This window comes from Penicillium vulpinum (genome assembly GCF_028829585.1).
Source record: "Penicillium vulpinum strain IBT 29486 chromosome Unknown utg000002l_segment0_segment0, whole genome shotgun sequence".
Classification (NCBI taxonomy): domain Eukaryota; kingdom Fungi; phylum Ascomycota; class Eurotiomycetes; order Eurotiales; family Aspergillaceae; genus Penicillium; species Penicillium vulpinum.
This window is the reverse complement of record NW_026643242.1, coordinates 3,748,301-3,769,420: the sequence shown is the minus strand read 5'-3', so window position 1 is coordinate 3,769,420 and position 21,120 is coordinate 3,748,301. Positions and strand designations below refer to the sequence as shown.

General features: G+C 47.1%; 8 protein-coding genes across 8 annotated transcripts; 2 read left to right on the top strand and 6 right to left on the bottom strand.

The window, feature by feature from the left end:
• Positions 1-45: 45 nt before the first annotated feature.
• N7479_004501 (phosphoinositide-3-kinase-related protein kinase family protein) lies at positions 46-6,862 on the bottom strand (the record flags this gene model as incomplete). Its single annotated transcript, XM_057252198.1, has 23 exons — positions 46-237; positions 301-419; positions 473-645; positions 744-866; positions 919-1,007; positions 1,066-1,190; positions 1,241-1,438; positions 1,489-1,780; positions 1,829-2,023; positions 2,074-2,173; positions 2,241-2,402; positions 2,455-2,547; positions 2,599-2,696; positions 2,746-3,052; positions 3,105-3,573; positions 3,633-4,173; positions 4,238-4,937; positions 4,983-5,467; positions 5,519-5,764; positions 5,819-6,298; positions 6,375-6,471; positions 6,528-6,680; positions 6,732-6,862. 23 exons carry the CDS (start codon positions 6,860-6,862, stop codon positions 46-48), a joined length of 5,568 nt encoding a protein of 1,855 aa, XP_057111523.1.
• A 1,329-nt stretch (positions 6,863-8,191) lies between these two features.
• N7479_004500 (uncharacterized protein) lies at positions 8,192-8,845 on the bottom strand (the record flags this gene model as incomplete). The annotated part of the gene is made up of 1 exon (XM_057252197.1): positions 8,192-8,845. One exon carries the CDS (start codon positions 8,843-8,845, stop codon positions 8,192-8,194), a length of 654 nt encoding a protein of 217 aa, XP_057111522.1.
• Positions 8,846-9,491: 646 nt separating this feature from the next.
• N7479_004499 (nucleoside deaminase) lies at positions 9,492-10,279 on the top strand (the record flags this gene model as incomplete). Its single annotated transcript, XM_057252196.1, has 5 exons — positions 9,492-9,566; positions 9,619-9,723; positions 9,775-9,983; positions 10,043-10,140; positions 10,197-10,279. 5 exons carry the CDS (start codon positions 9,492-9,494, stop codon positions 10,277-10,279), a joined length of 570 nt encoding a protein of 189 aa, XP_057111521.1.
• A 284-nt stretch (positions 10,280-10,563) lies between these two features.
• N7479_004498 (putative NADH-ubiquinone oxidoreductase 21 kDa subunit) lies at positions 10,564-11,396 on the bottom strand (the record flags this gene model as incomplete). The annotated part of the gene is made up of 5 exons (XM_057252195.1): positions 10,564-10,638; positions 10,697-10,899; positions 10,973-11,178; positions 11,232-11,248; positions 11,337-11,396. The coding sequence occupies 5 exons, from the start codon at positions 11,394-11,396 to the stop codon at positions 10,564-10,566; spliced, it is 561 nt and encodes a 186-aa protein (XP_057111520.1).
• A 347-nt stretch (positions 11,397-11,743) lies between these two features.
• Positions 11,744-12,710, top strand: N7479_004497 (Chromosome segregation in meiosis protein 3; the record flags this gene model as incomplete). Its single annotated transcript, XM_057252194.1, has 3 exons — positions 11,744-11,973; positions 12,067-12,145; positions 12,213-12,710. The coding sequence occupies 3 exons, from the start codon at positions 11,744-11,746 to the stop codon at positions 12,708-12,710; spliced, it is 807 nt and encodes a 268-aa protein (XP_057111519.1).
• Positions 12,711-13,048: 338 nt separating this feature from the next.
• On the bottom strand, positions 13,049-14,800 carry N7479_004496 (uncharacterized protein; the record flags this gene model as incomplete). The annotated part of the gene is made up of 2 exons (XM_057252193.1): positions 13,049-13,873; positions 13,928-14,800. 2 exons carry the CDS (start codon positions 14,798-14,800, stop codon positions 13,049-13,051), a joined length of 1,698 nt encoding a protein of 565 aa, XP_057111518.1.
• Positions 14,801-15,118: 318 nt separating this feature from the next.
• Positions 15,119-16,945, bottom strand: N7479_004495 (RibD family protein; the record flags this gene model as incomplete). Its single annotated transcript, XM_057252192.1, has 1 exon — positions 15,119-16,945. One exon carries the CDS (start codon positions 16,943-16,945, stop codon positions 15,119-15,121), a length of 1,827 nt encoding a protein of 608 aa, XP_057111517.1.
• Positions 16,946-17,518: 573 nt separating this feature from the next.
• Positions 17,519-20,941, bottom strand: nic96 (linker nucleoporin NIC96; the record flags this gene model as incomplete). The annotated part of the gene is made up of 5 exons (XM_057252191.1): positions 17,519-17,845; positions 17,904-18,637; positions 18,702-19,683; positions 19,739-20,405; positions 20,481-20,941. 5 exons carry the CDS (start codon positions 20,939-20,941, stop codon positions 17,519-17,521), a joined length of 3,171 nt encoding a protein of 1,056 aa, XP_057111516.1.
• Positions 20,942-21,120: the final 179 nt, after the last annotated feature.

The window sequence follows — 21,120 nt, the reverse complement described above, 5'->3', positions numbered from 1 at the left end:
GTACAACTTAAATAGAATGTATCACCAAAAGAAAAAAAAAGACCTTTAGAAGAACGAACACCATCCGATGTACATTGACGCCAGTTTCTTCTTATCCGTGGCTTGTATGATCAATTCATCCACTTGACCATCCACCGAAAGTGCAATGGGCTGCTTAGACATGAAGCCACGGAGTTTATTTCGAACATCTTCCAAAACGCCAGCCGGTGTGTCCGGGACATTCACATGGGTGCGACGCTGGGGTAAAGAGACTTGTTAGGAGGTGACTTGTTGGGAGCCGCAGTTAAAATGTGTACTCACTCTTTTCCCAATGAAATCGGTTGTTGGATCATGCAAAAATGTCTCGAGTACAGTCATTAAGGCATCCTCGTTCTGTCGCAGCAAGCTGAGCGTGATTTCACAAGTCCTTCTGAAGGGACCTAGACCTGAGAGATTAGCGCAAGAGTAAAACTCGAAAATAACTCAAACTGACCATTGTAACCGTAAGCGCCAAAGGCATCGATCATATTATGAGTCAGTCGGAATGGTACCACTTCGGGCTTTTCAAACGTTTGACCCTTGTCAAAGAGACAGTTGAAATCAACATGTAGGAGGCCACCTGTTCCTTCTTCGAATGAAAGGTTTTCGCCATGTCGATCGCCCAGACTATGTAAAAAAGGTTAGTGTGATTGAACTAGGGCAGTTGAAGCAAATAGAGAGTTCCCCTTCCCCCCTCTAAAACATTGAACGGCGAGAGAACATACCCAAGAACGTATCCCACCATTGACATCACAGCAGAAGACCGTGTATACCTCAGTCTCGCTGTAAACCACGCCTCTGTTTCAGGAAACATCTCGATAAACCATTCATGCAGAACCGGCGGGAGCCTGCAACTGTCAGTATAGTGGACTCGCGGGTTGATATCGACACGGGATTTACTTGGCCAAAATATTAGTTGTAAATAAGGGCAACTTTGCGAATGATCGATCAGCGCAGATTTCATTCAAATTATGCCTGATATCGTTGTACTATTGCACACGTTAATAACGCACAGCCTGGATATCGTGTTAGATGCGGAGTACCTACGTTTGGTGAAATGCCTCTTTCGCGCAGCAACTTAATGACGATCTCTCTCAGTGTGCGGAGGTTATCAACCCATTCAATAAGACCGCATTCTTCGTTTAGAGGCGTTACGGCGTATGTTTTGATGTCTGTTTCGGGTCAGCCTTTGGAATGGCCAAAAGTTCATCAAATCACCTACACATGCGTCGCTTGCTTGATTCGACGTCTCTCTTTAGGAACCGGTTGATCATATTGTTGAATTCCATGAGGCGTTGATCCTTGCGCAAATCGTCTTTGGGTTTGCAAAGTGCGTTGTATATCTTCCCATCGGATCCTCGTAAGCTGATTTTGCGTGGCTTTTGAAGCGAGTTCAAAATTTGTGCTTCATCCAAAACAGCTAATTTCGGTTAGTTTGTCTTTGCCGGAAGAGGATGTTGATAACCGTACCCTCAATGGTTGTTGGATCTCGAGGAAAGGCCCTGAATCCTTTGATATATTCAATGTTCTGACTGGCAGGGAGACTTGGGATCAACATTGCCTGGAAAGGCACTACTAATCGACATGGCGCAACTTTATGATTAAACCCTAGATTGCGGCCAAGTTGAACTCGAGATGACTTTTCCTCCACCGGAGCAAGGCAGAGTTGGAGTAGTTCCTCTGAGAACTTTGTACCTTGAGTGATCATGCGACGGATTTCCGACGCCGTTGAGGATTCTCCCTTTGACTTGTTACCATAGTCCTGAATAAGTCAGTCTCTTATACTTCGTTTCGAATGGATAATACTTACCATGATTCTCTGTAGACAATTATATCCCCTTTTAGCTCGCTCTTTATTCGAGGACTTGACAACGGCGAGGACTGTCCAGAGACCTTGCTGTGGAAAGTTGTGAACCGCCTTGGCTACAATGCGCGTCAACAGATCATAGACTGTGATATTAGGGTGACAAATCCTGGCAACCACTTGGGGTAGGATTGTGAACAACTACAACTGTCAGCTAGCTATCCGGGGAAAACAATATCTCAAATACCCACAAGAGCCGCTTGCAAGCGTTTGTCGATGAATTTTTTCAGTTGTGCATGCATCTCATCAAGGCTCTTCTTCCGTTGCGCTTGTGTATGTTTCTGGAATTCTCTAGTGGGTGGTGAATCGATTATTAGCAACTATTTACCAGTGGCCACATCATCGAACCATTTCTTACTCGTTATCTCCTCTCTTCGGATCAATGGGCTGCTCAACAATCGAGGCATGTTCAAGCCAGAGGGTCAGAAGCTTGGGTAAAGTCTGGAAGACATATTTGGTTCCATATGTCAGCGAGCGAAGATAATTGTCGACGACAAGCTTTGTAGCTTCTCCGCTCAAGCTGTGTGATATTGGTTAGTCTCAGGTAAGGAATGGAAAGTTTGATAACTGACTATATCTGAGCTTCCTTTCCCATAGGCTTAGCTTTCTCAGACTCCAAAATTTTATTGTAATGCTTTCCCAGGTAATAGTGCGCCCTTTCCCACCTGTTTTCCTATTAGAACCGACTATGTCAAAGTAGTTATGGTCTAACTTACTTTGGATATAGCTTAATAGCCTCTCGATATCTCTGGACAATGGCCTGAGAGTGGGTCTGACCAGCCCTGTCCGTCCATTTGGCCAGCATCAGATGAGCCTAGACGTGTTAGTACTCTAGTCTATGTGAGCTGTATTGGGTAACTTACAAGAGCAGTAGATTCATTCCGATGCTGCCCATGACCCGAGAGAAACGATATGGCTTCAATTTCGACCGAAGAAGATGTACTCGGGGTAACTTCGTTAGCAGAAATCGCACCCTCTAGGGTCTGGATGGCCTTTCGATGGTGTCCATCTTTCCACAGGAGTCGCGCGTGTTCTATGGAAGCAGATCTGTCTTTCAACCGTGCTGCGTTGAGCATTGAGTGATACGCTTGGCTGCTGAAATTGCCTTTCCTTGAAAGACGAGCACTGGTGAGCCATGCAGCGGATATATCAGAATCCGCAAACTCGCCCCTGTATCGTACTTTTAGTTATCTGTTTCGTGTTTTGCGGACCATGAACTCACGCTAGCTCCATTGTGGCTCGTCTCAAACCCAATAGGTATTGCTTATCGGAAAGGTAGCCACCCAAAACGTCCAATCGCCGGTCTAGGGCACACAGCAAGCCTGAGCGCGATTGACCTGATTGTGGTTTGGCAATAGATTCGACCTCCGACAAAGCATGTAACCGGAGCATGTCATCATGGCATGCTTGTAGTGATGCCACCGAATTTGTGGTTAATGATCGGGCAACGTTGAGCCTGAGCTCGTTTATTTTATCAGTAAATGGTTCGTGTTGCTTTTGACGAAGAGCATCGAGAGCTGAGCCTATCCCGACATTGAACTCTTCAGTTCCTTGTTTGGCACAAAGATCAAGATAACCCTCCAGCTTGTCCCATCTGCTCATTATCCACGAAGCTTCAACTGCAAAGGGCAGAAACCGTGAAGCTGCTGACTCATTTTCTTTGAGAACCTCAAAGCGAGTGAGAATAGCATCTAGATAACAGTGAGCAAGAAGATAAATCATGTAAAAACTGTTTCAGGTTTTATCTTACCTTGCTGGCCAGATTCTTTGAGACAGGTCACAAGATTCCATTGTGCATCGACATTGTCAGGCTCCTTCTCGAGTTGTAGCTCGTACCAACTCTGCGCCGTCGCCCATCTCCCTGCTTTCCGGTGCTCAAGGATCTGCTGGTCAATGTCTAGTGCGGACAGATGGCTTGAAATGCCCTCAATTCCATCAGGTTCATCAATCTGGCTATAGATGTCTTGTAATCTTTGGTATAGAGGTTCAAGGCTGGATCGATCTTGTGATTCTCCGTGGACCTTGCATTTTCGAATGTACTGCTCCCAATGGAAAAGTGCTTTGGAGAATGATTTACATTCAACAGCTCGCCTGGATATAATCTCCGGTGGTATTGAGGATAAGAGATTTTCGACAGACTTGATCTGTGATGAGTATTTATCAATGAGCGCTTCACGACTTGGATCTTTATGGGAACGAGTCGTTTGGTTGGAATTGTGGTTGAGGCCATTGAGATGCTTTTTCTTCCCTTGCAGCCATCTAGACAGGTAGTCTAGCACTTCGAAAACACTCTACCGTTGAAAAAGGATCATTGTCAGTACTGAAAGTCTAGTTCAATTCCATAGGGATTCTCACCTGGCTACTGCTTATGATTGTCTCACGAATATTGTTGTTTGTCTCTGGAATAGGATGCGAAAGAACGCTCATCAATTCGTGTTGAAGATTTTGTTGTTCTTGTTCAGTCCCTCCTACGATGCGGTTCAGGACCGCAAATGGTAAAAGGAACGAAGAGATGGAGATGTCTTGACCCTTCACAACACGACTCGATATTGAGAAGACCATTTTTGCGTTGTCTCCATTCCCAGTTTGTAGAAGATCTTGTACCAATGTTCGAAGCCACTCACTATGAGTTAATTTAGGGGAAAAGAGCGGATATTTGACCTCGGTGTGATTGGTCACAACAGTAACCGTATAGGTAGACGTAAGAAATGGTGTAAGAGTGTTGCGAACACTTTCTGGAAGCTCCATCCAGCGTTGATACTTCTCATCGCCTTGCAAATCGCGAGAGCGTTGGGTTAACACCGCATTCAGCTTGCAAAATTTGAGCAGACCTTGCATGGCCCATGCAAGAAAACCCTGAGCCCTGGTATTGGAAGCAGACAAGAATGCCTCAACCAGAACATGTTGGAGGAAGAAAAGAATGAATGCGACTGTTTCTTCCATTCTATCGAAGTTGGACAAGACAAGTATATCCTTCTTTTCTTTAATTGTTTCAACTCGATTTGGATCGAGACAGCCAACAAGCCCTAAACATCGAGCCGACAATAAAGTAATACTGTCTGAAGTGTTACTGAATTTAACACAACAGTCCAACAATGACCTAGTTAGCTGAGCAATCACAGGGTCTGGCTGTTCACTCAAAACAGAGTCATGGAGAAACTCCTCATTTGCTGACAGAAAAGGGGCTAACTCCATTAGAGCTTGCTCAACAACGGTGGCATTTTCACTCTGACAGCGACGAATTAACGCCAGAAACTGGCTTCGAACGTCCATTTGCGCTCTCAGGTCATTTATTTTAGCATCAAAGGCAGCCATCTCTGGAATGGACGCAAGGGAAGGCATGGTGTTGAAGGTATCTTGTACTAGGCTTGAGTGGTTCGTCAATATATGATCGATGAGTTGACATGCGCGGTTTCTGCTCTCTTCGGTCAGATTACTCCAATATCTGATCACAATCGCTAGCGTTTGATCAATTATTGGCTCAAGGTCCTCTTCACTCAGAGAACTGATCAATGTTTTCCACGCGGAAAATGCATAATCACACAGTTCCTCGATCTCTAGCGCGGATCGAAGACATGCACAAACCTGCGATATTTAGTAACAAAGAATTGCCCGATTCGCAGGCTGTATACATACCTGTGGCAATGCACTGCTAACATGACCTTGGGCGATATTGATCATTTCTTCGATGGCTTTGATGTTTCGCCTCTTCTCCGCCAACGTCTGTCGCACTTGGAAGTCGTTAATGGCATTTGCGAATTGTGTGATAATACCGAGAACGTGCTCCTCGATGAAGTGACTTAAACCCGCTTTCTTCGATGAACCTCCATGTGCAATCTTTCGTGGAACAAACGTGGCTAATCGATGGAGGGCTTGATTGAACTTAGAAGACTCTCATTAGTGGTGTAGAAGAAGTGGAAATAAACAAGAACATACTCTCTCTTTCTTTTGCTCGCCTGCATCGCCAAGACTCTTTAGCAAGTCACAAGCAATGAGAATTGGCTCAATCCGCACCAACTCCGCTAAAGATCGACCCTTGAATGCAGGATCTATCTCTGCTAGAAGGGACATGATCATACCCTCCGGGTTTTCTGACTGCTGGGATAGCAGGAAAGCAAGGATTGCAGCCAGGTTATTCTTCTCCGAGCAGACATCAAAAGCAGACTCGCCTTCGTTACGACTAGCCCCAATTCTGCAAATGATGTCTCGTTTTCGTGTCAAAACCAGATAGGGCAAGACGTGGACTTCTGTCAACCGTAGGAAACCATCAACCTTCATGCCAAGCAAATCACATAGCTGTTCGGCCATATACGGGCGAGACTGGAGGTTCTTGACCACAGTTACCGAAAGGGTTCTCCAGTAAGGCCGAAAGAGGCCAGCAGGTGTCAAGGAAAACTGTTGGGCAAGTTTGGATAACTAGATTCAGAAGTGTCACCATACACGTTGAAATGAAGAACAAGGTAATCAGAAGTATAATATCAGGGGTACTCACCTCGTTGTAAGCCACGGCGCAGATGTAGGGGTTTGGATGACCAAGGTACTCCAAGAGTCGAAGGAGAATGATGTTTTTCTCTTCATCTTCCGAGACACTATATACAACAAATTGTGAGATGAAGTAACGAGATTTTGGGGTGTAGAAACGCACATTGCCAGCCCACAAAGTGTTATGATACAAGCTTCCTGTAACGGCATATCATCTTTTCCGGAAAGATTTTTAAGCCACTCAAGCACAACGACGAAATTGGCCCGACGGATATCTGTTGGTAGATTTGACCGCACGAATGCTACTACTGAGTGTCTATATCATAGTCAGTATAAAGTATGCGTTTAGCGTGACTATGGAACGCACCCAGTTGCAACACGCAATTCTCTGATCGAGCTCCGGAGAGAATGAAGACAGAATTCCCCGAAGGCAGAGTTTGAAATATGCATTTCACTAGAGCTTGGGGCGTGCATCAGAATTCTTCTGAGCGCAATCATTGCGGATATCCGAGGACCAGGCGTGCGTGTAAGCCTGGGTAGGATGAAATTGAATAGTGACCATATATCCTCAAATCCGGGATGTTCCTCATTTCCCGTGCGGTCATTCTGATATTGATCCGTATCGCATGTTTGACAAAAGAGAGTGTCTCGTTTTATGACATCCGAGGGTTTCCTCAAAAGTTTCTCTGCCGTTGCACAGCACATTTTACCTAGGATGTCCAATAGCTCGGTTTTTTTAGACTCGGAAAGTTCCTCAAAGGATGTTCTTTTACATAAATAAATCAGCATTTCATACCTCGAGGGGTATGTATCCGTTGGTCACTTACTGGATGCAGGTGCGCAGATCTACGATCGTTTTGCCACAGTCACATTGAAGAATCGCTGATATATTCCCAAGAAGGAAATGAAACAGGTCTTGATTGGTAGACCCTGTTGGTAGACCTGGAAGACACAGCCGCTTCGATGCCTGGGCATATTCATTCAGCTCTGCTTGGTTCAAAACGCCGGCTCTCTGAAATGTTGTATTTAACTCCCCAGAAAGATTCTCTGGTGACTCTTTGGGTGAGTAAATTATCAACGGCGGTGCTGTATCCAGAAGCTGGGAATGCAAGGTCTGGAGAGCACTCTGGTCTGGTATTAGCTCGGTAACCCACCTGTGCTAGGTACGAGAGAAAGCTTACCCAGAGACACAACTCGAGGGACTGGAAGCTGTGATTTCTATCTTTGACTTCTATCAAAACCGGAAGGAGGGTTTCCCTCAATTGTTGCACCAGAGGTTGAGAGGATTTTGCAGTTTCTGTCAAATCGCACAAGAAGCGAGTTAGAATGACCTGGACAGAAGGCAACTCTCCGATATTCTCAAGGCTCAGAAAGCTACACAGGCATTGTGACCAAGTAGAAGTCAGGCTCATGTTTGAGAGCAGTCTAGCCAAAGTCGATTCTGGTACGTAGCATCGGTGCAAATATGTCAGATATTGAAAAGGCACAGTTGCATCTTCCGAGGTGAGTTGTGCTCCTTTTATTTGCAACCACTCGATAACGACTTGTCTAAGGCGATGAAAACCATTCAGTACCCACGAGAAGTTTTGGCGGAGGATGGAATCATGATGTTTGGCATGAGATTGCATTTCGCCCTTCAGATTGAATGAATCAAGCAATCGACATGCTAGAGAAGCTGTCTGCGCAAAGCCTCCAAGGGCCGTGCTACTCTTGAAGAATCCAGGGGAGATACCTAGGTTTTGGATATCCTCAATAAGCGATCCATCTGCGGCGGGTATCGATAACCCTCTAAGGCGTGTATCCCAAGAATTGCTACGTTGGGATGTTTCAAGTGAGCACAAAATATCTGGCGAATGTCAATTTGGCCCAGGGTTCTACGTCAATGGGGGCATGGAACGGACCTGACGTGCAAGCACGCAGAAATGTAGCAACGGCATAGCTTGCAGGCAATGAACGGGCTTGCTTGAACTGAGAATAAGCTAGGCTCGTGCAAAGAAGTTGAATCTTGTCTTGAACAGTTTCGAAGGTCCAGATGGTGGCGAGTCGGATTAGTCGTAGGATTAGCCATGCGAATAGGGGAGCATGTATGTCCTCGCCCAGGATAAGAGGGTCAGAGGATTCCCACAGAGCTTGGGGGGCTTTTTCAATGCTGGCCTGAATGATATCTAAGCAGTCGAGGACTTGACCTTCCAGATCTTGCTCTGATGCGCTGCTGCTCGGGCTAATCTCTAGGCCGGCCTTCAAGACAATGCAGATAAGTTTGTTGACATCAGTGGCGTCTTCATCGACGCGTAGTTGACTTTGTGCTTCACTAAGAAGTTCTTGGCGAAGCTGTGCAAATGTTTCCCGGGTTAGGTGTGAGTCGTTTCCCTGGGTTGCAAGATGCGGTACGAAACGCGAAGCAAGGATCGACGAAGCAGGTTCAGCTCTCCAAACGTTTACAGGCACGGCGGCCCGTTCATTCTCTCCCTCGATTGCCATATGCGACACACATGTTCATAGGACCAGGTTTGAAATTTCAATCCCTCGTTTTTGAACAAGTTCCGAGGCTGTGTTGTATTCGTGTGGGTGTTTGAAGTGCGCAGATATGCGGAGAGAGTTGATATGTTAATCAACACCTCAGGCACCAAGTATCCACCATTACATGCGCGCATACAATCTACAATAAATAACAGAGAGCTTATGCAAAGCTTATGATCATTTGAACTATAGTTTGTAATTCCAAATTGACCTTATATCTATCAAGTCAAGTACGTCAAGTAAAGGATCTAAGGTGTTATGTGGTCGCCTACATATGCAGCGACTTGAATTCACAACTAGCCATGGGATATTCATTATTCATATAGAAAATCAGAAATCTAGAAATTTTCAAAATTGGGACGTGTATGATTTAAGAGATGTAAGAGAGATTATAATTGTATGAATATCTCTCGTACTATTATGTCGGATCTTGAGTTGTGGCCCAGAGTTGGTTAACCTCACCTTGAAATTTCGGCTGCCGACTGCTCATTACCCTCCTCTGACTCCCTCACCTCCTCATAACCATGAGATAACTCACCAGTCACTGGAATCAACCCAGATAAGTCTAATATCTACATCAGAGAGGAAATAAACATTAAAATTGGCTATGGAGCTCAAGGGTAACTCTATGGTCGCGGAGGGTTCGAGACATGGACAGTTCATGAAAGAAGCCTTGTTGATGGTATGGAACTTCCTAATTCCAGGGAATCGAAACATACTAAATCAGATACCAGGGCGAGAAAGCTCTCCAATCAGGTGAAACTCCCGTTGGTTGTGTTCTGGTGCACAACGATCAAATTGTGGGATTTGGCATGAACGACACAAACAGATCTATGAATGTGAGTGATTTCTAAGGATCCTGATACGTAGAAACTGTTGACAATCCCCAGGGAACGAGACATGCCGAGTTTATAGCGATTGCAGAGATGCTCCAAAGCTACCCTAAGTCAGAATTGCAATCTACTGATCTTTACGTCACGGTTGAACCCTGTGTGATGTGCGCCTCTGCGCTGAAGCAGTATCGCATCCGCAGTGTGTACTTTGGGTGCGCCAATGATCGATTTGGAGGCACTGGAGGTGTTCTTTCATTACATTCCGAGTCAGTACATCTTAGAAAAAAATGCTGCCGACCGATTGTGCAAGGCTAATCAGATATAGCCCGTCAATTGATCCACCATACCCTGTCTACGGTGGGCTATTTAAGGAAGAAGCAATTATGTTGCTCCGTCGTTTCTATATACAGGAGAACGATAAAGGTAGGAGTTAGGAGGCCCAACCCTCAACCTTGATTACCTGCTGATTACATTGTCAGCCCCTAACCCCAGACCGAAAAAGAATCGAGAGTTGAACACTAGCTTTCAAAATGGTAGCAAAGAAGCGCCACCAACATGGTAGGCCGTAAGGCTCGGATTTGGGAGGTCTCCAAAGCTTTCACTACTCAATACCTTCAGGGCTAGATTGAATCTGCCTTTGATATGACCAGGAAATCATTAGTTCTAAAGGGTATCTCCATACAAATATAAAAAGTGTAAATGTTTATCAGAACGAAAATCTGTATTGTGAATATCAATTGCGCCCCCAAAAACACACAGACAAAGTCGGATATGTGTACAAATCTGCAACACTGAACGGAAAGACTGCCCATCATTCTTTTTTTCTTTCTAGTTGATGGTATATATTCATGAAGAGCCAGTGCGCTCTGCCTCCAGTTCCTTCTCAGCCTGCTGGTAGTATTTGGCAGTGTCCACGCCATGCTGATACAAGAACAATCAACATTACCCCCTCTCAAATTGGCTTGAATGGAAGACTTACCTGATCATGGTTTACAAGGTTGAACCATGGGACAACATGGATGAAAAGTTCTGAGTACCGCGAGTTGCGGGCTGCCATGCCCTGTAGATAAGACGACATTTGGGATTTACCATACAGAGGCTCGCCCTTCTTGACCTTGTCGACCATCTCACGAGTATCCATTTCGACCTCTCTAGCATTCTCGGTGAAGCCGTAAAAGCGCTCTGTGAAGGTGTGGGTTAAGAAGTCTTCCCAAAAAAAAGCGGGCGAAGGTTCAGGTGGAGGGATATGGCTTACGACAGGATCGCTGATAGAGAACATGAAGGCCGCCAAGTAGACCAACAGCTGTCGCCAGTCGCATAACGGGAGCGAAGCCACCACGGCCTACATGCGACGGGCTTGCTCTCTCCATGATCCAGAACGAGATGGGAGCAGCCGAGGCCATACCGCCGGCCACGGCCCAGTCGGAAGGCCGGGCATATCCGAACACCCGCTTCAAATGCCTGATAATTATGTGAGCTTGTGAAAAGATGTTAGAATCCGGGGTAAAGCGTACGGGTCGGAATCGATCAACTGCGGGATATGTTAGCAAAAGACGTACGCGAACGAGCAATCGGGGGCGAAAAAGTAGCAGCGCCATTTCATGTTGGATCAATCATACCGGGTAATCAGTGTTAGCCCGCTTAGAGGGCACAATGGCTGTTTTGGTATCGGTCGCCATGTTGCTAGAAGTGTGGATGTGCAAGCATTCGAGGTTGAAGTTCTGGGAGTTGGAGGGAGAGGAGTATGAAACTAACCTTATTAGGACTAGTATACTTAAGGCGGACAAGAGGCCCGACGGCCAATCATAGCATAGATAACAGGCTACTCGCGTCACGCGTCGAGGCCTCATCTGATTGACTGACATGGGATTCCAAAGATCGTACCCATCTCAGGAATTGAATTGCTCTAATTCAGGCGCCACTTTCATTTTTATTTTTTGTTAACACTCCGGTTACCGCGATCCTCCCAAATCGGTCCCTCAAAATACAATTGCACCTACGACAGTATCTCTGCGCGATTGGAACTATGGCGAATGCGAACGTCCCAGAGCAAGGAAGCTCACCAACAGCGGGTGATTTAAATGATCTTTTTGATTATGACATTGGCTTGGATGAAATTATTCCGGATAACAATGTTCCCAATGCCCACAGCACCAAGGCCTCTGGGGCAGGGCTCTCGGCACTTGGTTTGGGTCTTGACGAAGAAGTCAAAGTCGCAAAGAAACGACAACCTGTGGCCAAACTAGACGAGGGCCGGTGAGTCCCATGGCCTACCTTTTTTTTTTTTTTTTTTTTTTCTTCGTCTCGGGAGAACACCTGGGGCTGCAACAATGCTGATGAATATGCTAGCTTACTCTCACAACCGGGTATACCCAAACTGCGACATACTGCCAGACAGAAGCTGAAATTCAAGGGCAGAGGACACGAGGTTCGGTCTCTTGTCTTTTAAACAAACTTAAAGGATGGCTAGTGTAACTGACTTGGGTTCACTATAGTTCAAGGACGCCGCCCGCCTGCTCAACTTTTACCAGCTATGGCTCGATAATCTCTTTCCACGAGCAAAATTTGCAGACGGTCTGGTAATGATCGAGAAACTGGGACACTCAAAACGCATCCAGGCCATGCGACGAGAATGGATAGACGAGGAGAAACCGAGACTTTTCGATAGCCTTAGATCCACGCAAGAAGAGCTCGAAAATCGACACGTCCTCAAGAACCCTGCAGATTCCAATCGTAACCCAGCCACAATTACTCAGGACGAGGAAAGGGCTGTCGACCAAGATCTTTTTATTTCAGACCCAAACGAGAGTTTATGGCCCACAACCAGCTACCCCGAGCCCGAGGACGACGATTTGGATGATCTTCTCAGAGAACAGGATGCACCAATGACTGATTTCCTCGCCGACATGCGTGGCTCATCTTCACGGGCACCAAATGACGAGAACGATGAATATGATGCTGAATATGAAGCGATGAAGGAGCTTGGAATGTAGTTGTGAAACCTTGTACAATAAATTTCAACGACAGCGATGGAATGAATATCTTTAAATTCCTGCCAGACCATACCTGTCTAATAAAATCATATAGGCCATGTATGGCTCGGATAGGAATTGAACAATCGGACATCACGTGAGCCTAAAACTAGAATTACTAGGAGGAACATATTGGATTAGGTTGGAGAAAGAGAATTAAGTTCAAATAACATGCTAACTGGGTTGAATAATTCGAGATTGCAAAGAAGCTCTTCATGTACTGCTCTGGAAACAAGTGAACACGTAGAAAGGAGAAAAAGAGACATTAGATGTTACAATAGAAAATATGTCAATTGACCTCACTCGCTGGCAGGCTCTGTGAACACAGAGAACTGGCCACCCGCACCAGCCCAGTTCAGTTTCTTTCCACGAGTAGCAGTGTTGTCGATAACGGTAGCCATCTCAATGTCATCTTGTGTACCTTGTCCAGTTTGGTACGTAGCGGAGAATCCCCATGACCAGGCACGGCCATCGGTATCGATAGCGAGAGAGTGATCCGAAGCAGCCGCCACAACCTTGGCTTTGATGCCAGGAACTGGAGTAGGCGCAATCAGAATACGGGGGCGATCGCGTTCATCCTTGATAACGGCGTCATCGGCAAGTGTATCAATCTTCAGACCACTTTGGAAACCATCGAGGCGGCCCCAAACCAGGCACTCACCATCGCCGGCAATTGCAACTGAGTGATGAGCGCCACCGCAAATTTGCGAGATATTTTGGCCAGAAAGTGATTCCACAAGGGTGGGATGCACGATAGCGGCTTCATCGTCGCCAGCGCCCTCTCGGATAGCAGTTGCACCGAAGCTATTCAATCCCCATGCATAGACATTGCCGGTGGTGTGGACAGCAAACGAGTGGTACGAGCCGCTACCGATATGGATAATGTTCTTGGGGAGACCGAACTCCCGAGGCTGAAGACCATTCAATCTGTTGCGTTCCACGATTCTGCGGCCGAGCTGATTCTGCTGTCCTGAACCCCACGAGTAGACACGACCTTGGTCATTCAGGGCAAGAACGTGATTGGCTCCGCAAGTCAGGTGTGTGATCTTCTTCAAGGAGGAGATCAAAGTTGGAGTCGTTTGAACGTGAGAAGACGCGTCGAATCCGAGGATTCCATCATTGCTCTAGACTCGTTGTTAGCAGAAGAAATCCAATGCAAGGTAGTCAGACCATCTTACTCTGAATGTGCCCCAGCCATAAACCAGACCATCATCGGTCAGGGCAAAGCTTGCGCTATCCGCGGCGGCGACTTCAACGAAAACAGTGCCTTCAGGAAAAGCGGTAGCGGGAATAGCAGTGGGAATAGATTCACGGGGGTTTAATCCACTGTCTTCATCGTCTGAATCGGAATCGCTGTTGTTTTCAATGTCCTTGTATCCACCGTCCCACTCGGTTTCTCTTCCGAGCGCACCCTGGTCGTTCACACCCCACGAGAAGATCTTGTTGTCATGGGTCAGAGCTAGACAGTGCATGCCACCGACAGCAACCTGTACAACTCCGACCTCTTCGGCAGACAGAAGCTTATTCAAACGTGGGCGCTTCACATCGATGGCATTCTTAGCCGTGCCCAGACCTAGCTCACCAGAGCTACCCTCACCACAGACAAATACGTTCAGCTTAGTCTTTGGCGCCTCATTGATGACAATTTTGACTTTCTGTTTTGGCTGACGGGGTTGCGCGACACGAGACCTTTTGATTTCGCGAGGTTTCCCTTCATCCTCATCCGCCTTGCGCTTCTTCGTAGCAGATGTCGATTTGGTAGATGTTGCCATTTTACTTGGCTTCGCAGTAGACTTGGTAGATGTTGCAGTCGGCTTTGGGGCGGACTTTGTAGCGGGCTTTGTAGCGGGCTTTGCGGCAGACTTTGTAGCAGGCTTTGTAGCAAGCTTTGCGGCGGGCTTTGCGGCGGGCTTTGCGGCGGATTTCACAGGTTCTTTCACAGACTTTTCCGCCTTCGTCACGGTGACCTGCCTAGCGCTAGTGCGAGTACTTCTCTTCGCCGTCTCCGTAGAAGCCTCAACGGACTTGGACGTGTTCTTTTTAGGAGGCATTTTGTCTTGGACTTAGCTATTAGGAATAGCAAAGAATGAGAAATAACAGGTGGGGAGGAATGTTTGAAGCTGAGATCGAAAGAATAAAAGGGAAAAGGCGCGTCGAGGGTAAGGAAAAAAACGGTGCCAAGCCAAAACATAAGCCAAAACATAGCACATTCTCTCCCCAGCCACCTCAATGGGCTGATTGATTTATATTCCAATTTATTTTCATATTATGCACGTCACGCGTGAGTTATTTCCTTCTTCATTAACCGAATTGAATAAAATCAATAGAATTTTATTCAATAGAAGACAAGAGAGACAATAGAGAGAAAGTCATTGAGTTGTTTCTTCACGAATCTTTCCACACATAATCACATTCTGTCCCAGTGGCATCCATTTAACATCTCGAGGATTCAATGCAGCATTGGGTGTACCCTCTTGATCTTGTTTGGAGTCAGGGCTGACATTCACTCCACCACGGCCAAGGTAAGTGGGAGCAATAGTCACAATAATCGAGTCAATGAAGCTTGTATACTCTGGATTCAACAATTCGCTCAAGACCGTACCACCACCCTCAATCATGACACTCTTAATGCCCTCAGATGCCAAGGCGCGAAAGACAGCTTCCCAGCGTAATCGCCAGTGTTGATTGTATTCTACAATGCGGAGAAAATCTCCACCATAACCTTTGAGCATCACTAGTGTCTGGGGATTGATTTGAGCTCCTGGGGATAACACAACCCATGGAGCTTTGCCCTTGCCTTCAACTGCAGTACGTAACATCCGGCATTCAGGATGAACAGGCCATCGGCCCATAGGATCAATGATCACTGGCCGTGGTTGCCACATTCTTCCCAGACCTCCGAACCCACCGGCTCCTTCCAGACGGCAGTTCAGACCTGGATTATCTGCAAGAACAGTTCCTACCCCAACAAGAATGGCATTGTGTCGGGAGCGAAGATAATGGGTCATCAATTTGGCCTCTGGTCCGGACAATACCGTCTGCATTCCTGGTTGAAGAGAGATCTTGGAGTCCATCGACGATGCGTATGACAATGTGACATGGGGGAACTCCCGGCGCTCCGAGTGATTGGGAAGGTAAGGATGTAAGAAGTCTAGCGAAAATTGAGGGAATGATAGTGTGTCCGGGGGCAAAACTGACAAGATCGAGGTGGGTTTTGTTTGGGAGGACACCTCGTTGACACCATCGGTGCTTTGGGTTTTAACAATACCATGACCTTTCTGGTATTCGTAGCCCTCGTGGGCGACGAGATTCACCTCTGGGTTTTGTATACGCCACTTGGCGGAGATGTTGCGCACGTCCGTCACAGTGAGGAATCGCCCTCCAGCCTCCCCAAGCTTATCTGGTTCTTCTTGAAATTTTGTATAAATGGAAGAAGGGAGATATCCCTTCACAGATTCTTTGCGGGCATATTCCATTAATCCCGAGTTCCGCTTCACTCGGTCGATGTAGTCGAGGTCATGCGAGTGGATGCTGCAACTTCCCGGTGTTCTTGCGATAGTGACGGTCGAGTATGCGCCTTCGAATCGGACAACCTTGATTTGGAAGTTACATATGCCTCCCTCTCGGACTCGCTTTTTGCGAGGGCGCTTGCCCTCTGGCAAGGGGCGAGTTTCAGATGTGCGATGTGTTGGACGCCGCAATCGGCACATGTAATAGTCGGTGTTGCAGTGGCCCTCTTTGCTCGCATTTGATCTTTGTTTGACCCACACGTTGTCAATAAAGGGCCAATATGTTTCAAACTCTTCAAGACTGATTTCTATCGGGTCCTTGCACTCGAATAGGACCTTGCGTATGCGCGCTAGATTCGGTGGATTGTTGAAAAGACTGGGGGTAGCTTTTGCGCCTTGACTCATCGATGCGCCGCTGCTGTGAGGGTATCCGATGGTCGCACTGCACTGCGTCGACTCGTTCTCGTCACCATGTAATACTTGTTTATCAAGGGCACTGGATAGATTGATCGGGGTGGTTTCGGGCAGGATTTCGTCCATCGCGTCTCGTGTATCGCAGGTCCGTTCGATCTTTCGGTCTGTTCCCAAAGCGTCATTCCTCTGCACAGAAACTCCATTGTGCGGGGATCCCGCCTCGCTGGCAGAAGCCTCTAAGCTGGAGACGGACGTGTTGGAAGCATGGTCCATCCTGGGAATGGAAGTGTGGCAGAATACAGGTATAGCTCCTATTCCCAGCTATGGCAATAGAATAGCCATTTCACTAGGGATTAACCCCAGATAGACACAGATATATACATAGAGCAAAGTGTCAGAGAAGGAGCCTCGGGAAGAACTTAGTGGGGCGGAAGCATGAAGGCCCGGACATATTACCCACGTTCTGAGGTCAACGGGTATACATCTAGGGGGAGATATATGTAAATACATATATGTCAGAGATTATACATGGAAAAATTGTCACAGTTTATACATTTTCCCACATTTTGCTGCTGTCTAGCTGGAAGAAAATATCCATAAAAAGAAGACATATAGAAAGACATCGCAAGGCTGCATAAGCCGCCGACCATTCTAGTAGGTATACATCAAAACTAGTACATAATCAGGGGAACAACCATGGATAGCTCACAGATTGCACTAAACCGAGTTTTGGAAAGCAAATAGAAATCACTAAAGCTATTAATCATTGCATTCTCATCGGTTGTATTATCGGAGATAAGTAAGCACAAAAAAAGTATCTCAGCATCTCAGCATCTCAGATCAAATCTAATATGCCCCGATATCCGCACCAGCACGAGCCAAAGTCTCATAGACTCGTGGAGGTAATTTGTACTTGACCATTCCTGAGAAGACCATGAGATCCTTGGCCATGACAAGCAAAGTATCCGCCAATCCCTGGCGCACTTCACTGTCGTACATGCCAAAGGTCCGCTTTTGGCGTTCATAGCCAATACATGTGATGCTCCACATGATGACAGGCCCGACGTTGCGTGAAATGATGGGTGGCAAAGATGAGAAAGCTTGGGCTGTGCTTCGAATGTACGACACGGAGCCCTGTGCTTGCAAGGGGAGAATATTCAAAGCGTTGATAGCCTGTTACGTTCATTAGTAATTCAATCATGAAATAAAACCATGGGTTGAAGACACTTACATCAAGAGCTGGTGCCCATCTGCCGGCTTCAACCTGAGTCTTTGCTTCCATCATGCGCAGCAATAACCCACAAGCATCACGGTTGACTTGCCGGATCTGCCCATAGTACATTCTGTCCGAATCGTAGAGACTGATCATGTTCTTGGCAAGCACGCCTGGATCATCCACGGCAGTCAAACTAAGGCTGCTTCCGGCTTCCACTGCCTCTGACTGACTATCTTGATTTTGGTCGACCCTTGGGCGCAGGGGTTGTAGCTTCGGCATAGCACCGCCTAGCTCAACCGCAATCGCATCTGACAATGCACGGTTGATGATGTCAATGACACGGTCATAGTTCTCTGCCAAGTGGTAGAGAAGCACGGCATCAGTGATTAATCCCTTATCATCCGCCACGGCAGCAGCTTGAACTGTGATAGTCTTCAAGAATTCTTGCTGGTCAACCAATTTGATCAAATCGAGACGTTGCTCGATGGCCCCCTTGAGGCGAGTACCATCCGCCCGAATATCGCCAAGCAACTTGGCAAAGTCTCTGGTTTCTAGAATAAACTCTCGCAAGGCTTCGTGACAGACTGATGCTTGAGACTTGCCCAGAGCACCTGGAAGATCTGCATTGAGGCAGATCAGTGTGAAGTAATCGATGGCAGCTTCGACAAATCCAGTGCGGAATTCTCGGGTGTATTGGGTCAAGAGATATCCAAAATTGATCTGGGGATATTGCTTGACTGTAAAGGAGACTGCATAAAGCGAGAGAATTCAAGGTTAGCAAGATTAGACTATTATGGCAGAAGGGGAGCTTACGAATCTCTTCACCAGAGGTGTAAAAGTCGGACACGCGCAAAAGTCCATAGTAGGACAGAGCAATGGCGAAATGAACAGCAGTGACTGGGGCATAAGTGCCAAGATAATGCACAGCCTGCTCAAACATCCCTCCTAATATCTGCAGCAGGAAGTAAGTTCCATAGCCACCGGGTCCCTCGTTGCCCTTGACGAAGACTCTTTGACCAATCTCCTGGATATCGGTCTGAATATCCTCCAGGCCGAAGACGTCACCTGCAACCTCTTCGGCGCGATCATCTTCTCTTGCAAGGCTGAACTGTAGCCACATCCAGTCCTCGACGGTTTGCTTCACGCCATCCAAGCGACGACGCGAGAGATCACAGCGGCCAATGATCTTGTAGCATGCCATTCGGTAAGGATCGACTGTATTTTCAGGTGCATTCCGTGAGCGTTGCTGGAACTCCCCGTTGATCTTTTGCTGCAAGTCTCGGGGCAATCTCCTGCTCTGCGCGTAGGTTGTCATGTATGTCACGAATTTGTGATCCAAAGACCGGAACCCGCTGTCCCGACTCACGTATTCAGCTGCTTCAGTCACGAAACCACATCGAAGAAGGTAAAATATGAGAATCCAGCAGTAGTCTTGGTTCACCATCTGGAGCTCGGTGCCATCGGGTGCCAGATCCTTCCTTGCGGCTTGAAGACGGATGTAGGCACGAATCTTGTTGATCACGGTTGGAATTCCTCCTAATTGTGCTTCCCGGGGGTTTTTGGCAATGGCAGTTTCCACTTCGTCAAAGAATGTGCTCTCAAGGAAACTCCTGGAGCCTTCGAGAATCTGTTTCTTGAGTTCGATTGCTTTGAGAGATTTGGAAGATTCTTCAAGATAATCCTCAGCATACTGCCGCTCTTTCACTGCTCCGGGCTCCGATGGATTCATGATGTTTGGCTTCTCGTGGACAATTTGTATCAAGGCTTGATATGCATTGAAGAGTTGCCGAGGTACCTGAAAAACTATTAGCTGGACGAACATAAATGTTGCGAGAGGGTTTGAAACTTACATCACCACCAGCTTGCACTTCAATACATGAAAACTCGTCGAGTACGGGATAGCATTTTCCTTGAAGTCTGGCAAGATTCAACTGTTGAACCTTCTCGGCGTAGTGGCCCATCTTCTCCCGCTGGAACCTGAGATCAGGCGAGTAAGATGCAGTTCCTTCATTTCGCTCTGCTGGGTCTTCAAATATTTGACGGCTTGCCAAGCCTACCCCAGGTGTGCCAATCACCGATTTCTCAAGACCAGAACGCCCGAAAACGCTTCTGCGGGATACGGTTGAGGGTCCGTTGGCTGGAGCAGCTCCAGTTTGCTTAGATTGTCTTGCTGACCGTCCGAAGGCACCCCTGGTGGTAGATTTCAGTCCACCAGCGCCCGTGGCGTCCTTCTGGGATAGTCCGAAGTGATGAGATATTTTTTGACGTTGGTTCTCCCAGTCCATGTCCATTTTCTCCTCCAGAAAAGCATCAAAGTCCCGCTGGGATCTGGTACAACCCTCTGCGATCATGACTTGCCGGCCACGTTGCTGGATATTCCGCAAAAATCTTTGGTTGTCTGGGTTAAAATGATCCAGTTCCCTCGCCGGGGTTGCTAGAGACGCGTGGGGGTCCATGGACTTGAGGTCGCGCAATGCTTGTCCCGGGGATATGCCGGAAGCTGCAAGAAGATAATGACTATTGGCAATATTGCAAAGTTAGCCAAGGCCAATAACAAAATAAATACGACAGAATAGTGAAGATGAGACTCACGCTTTGGTGTTCCTGCCGTTTGGGGTATCTTTGTGTCCCGCAGAGCCTAGCTCTCGCGCCTTCCTTCGGATGTCATCCAGGCCTAACTGGAGACTAGGCACGTCTTCGAAGCTGCTGTTTTGAATAACTGAAGACAATGGTCGCTTTTTCCCACGCTCTAATAGACTGTTGAAAAACGCAGGTTGTGTTGACTGACTTGCAGGTTGTCCCTGGGTCTGCAGATTGCTGGCTTGTTGAGCTTGGCCCAAGACTGGGGCTTGGCCAGGCTGTTGCTGGGCCTGAGATTGAACCCCGAACAGAGACGATGTTTGCGCGCCCTGAGCGCCTTGAGTACCTGTAGCTGAAAAATTTGCGAAAGGACTCGCTGTTGAATTGTTTGCGCCAAAGAGACTGTTCGACTGTGGCGTTGTCGAGGTACCTAGACCACCCCCTCCGAAGAGAGAGCCGGTGTTGGAAGCCATGGAGGGCTGGTGGTAGGTACGAAAGCTTTGGGAAAAGAAAAAGGTATGTAAAGTATGGTTGCAACAGGACTACTCTTCGAATTAGCTCACTTTGAGTTTCAAAGAGCAAGAAAATTGGATTGCGCACACCTAGAAGAGCTCTGTAACGGTAAGTAGTGGATTTCCTCGGAATTTGGATA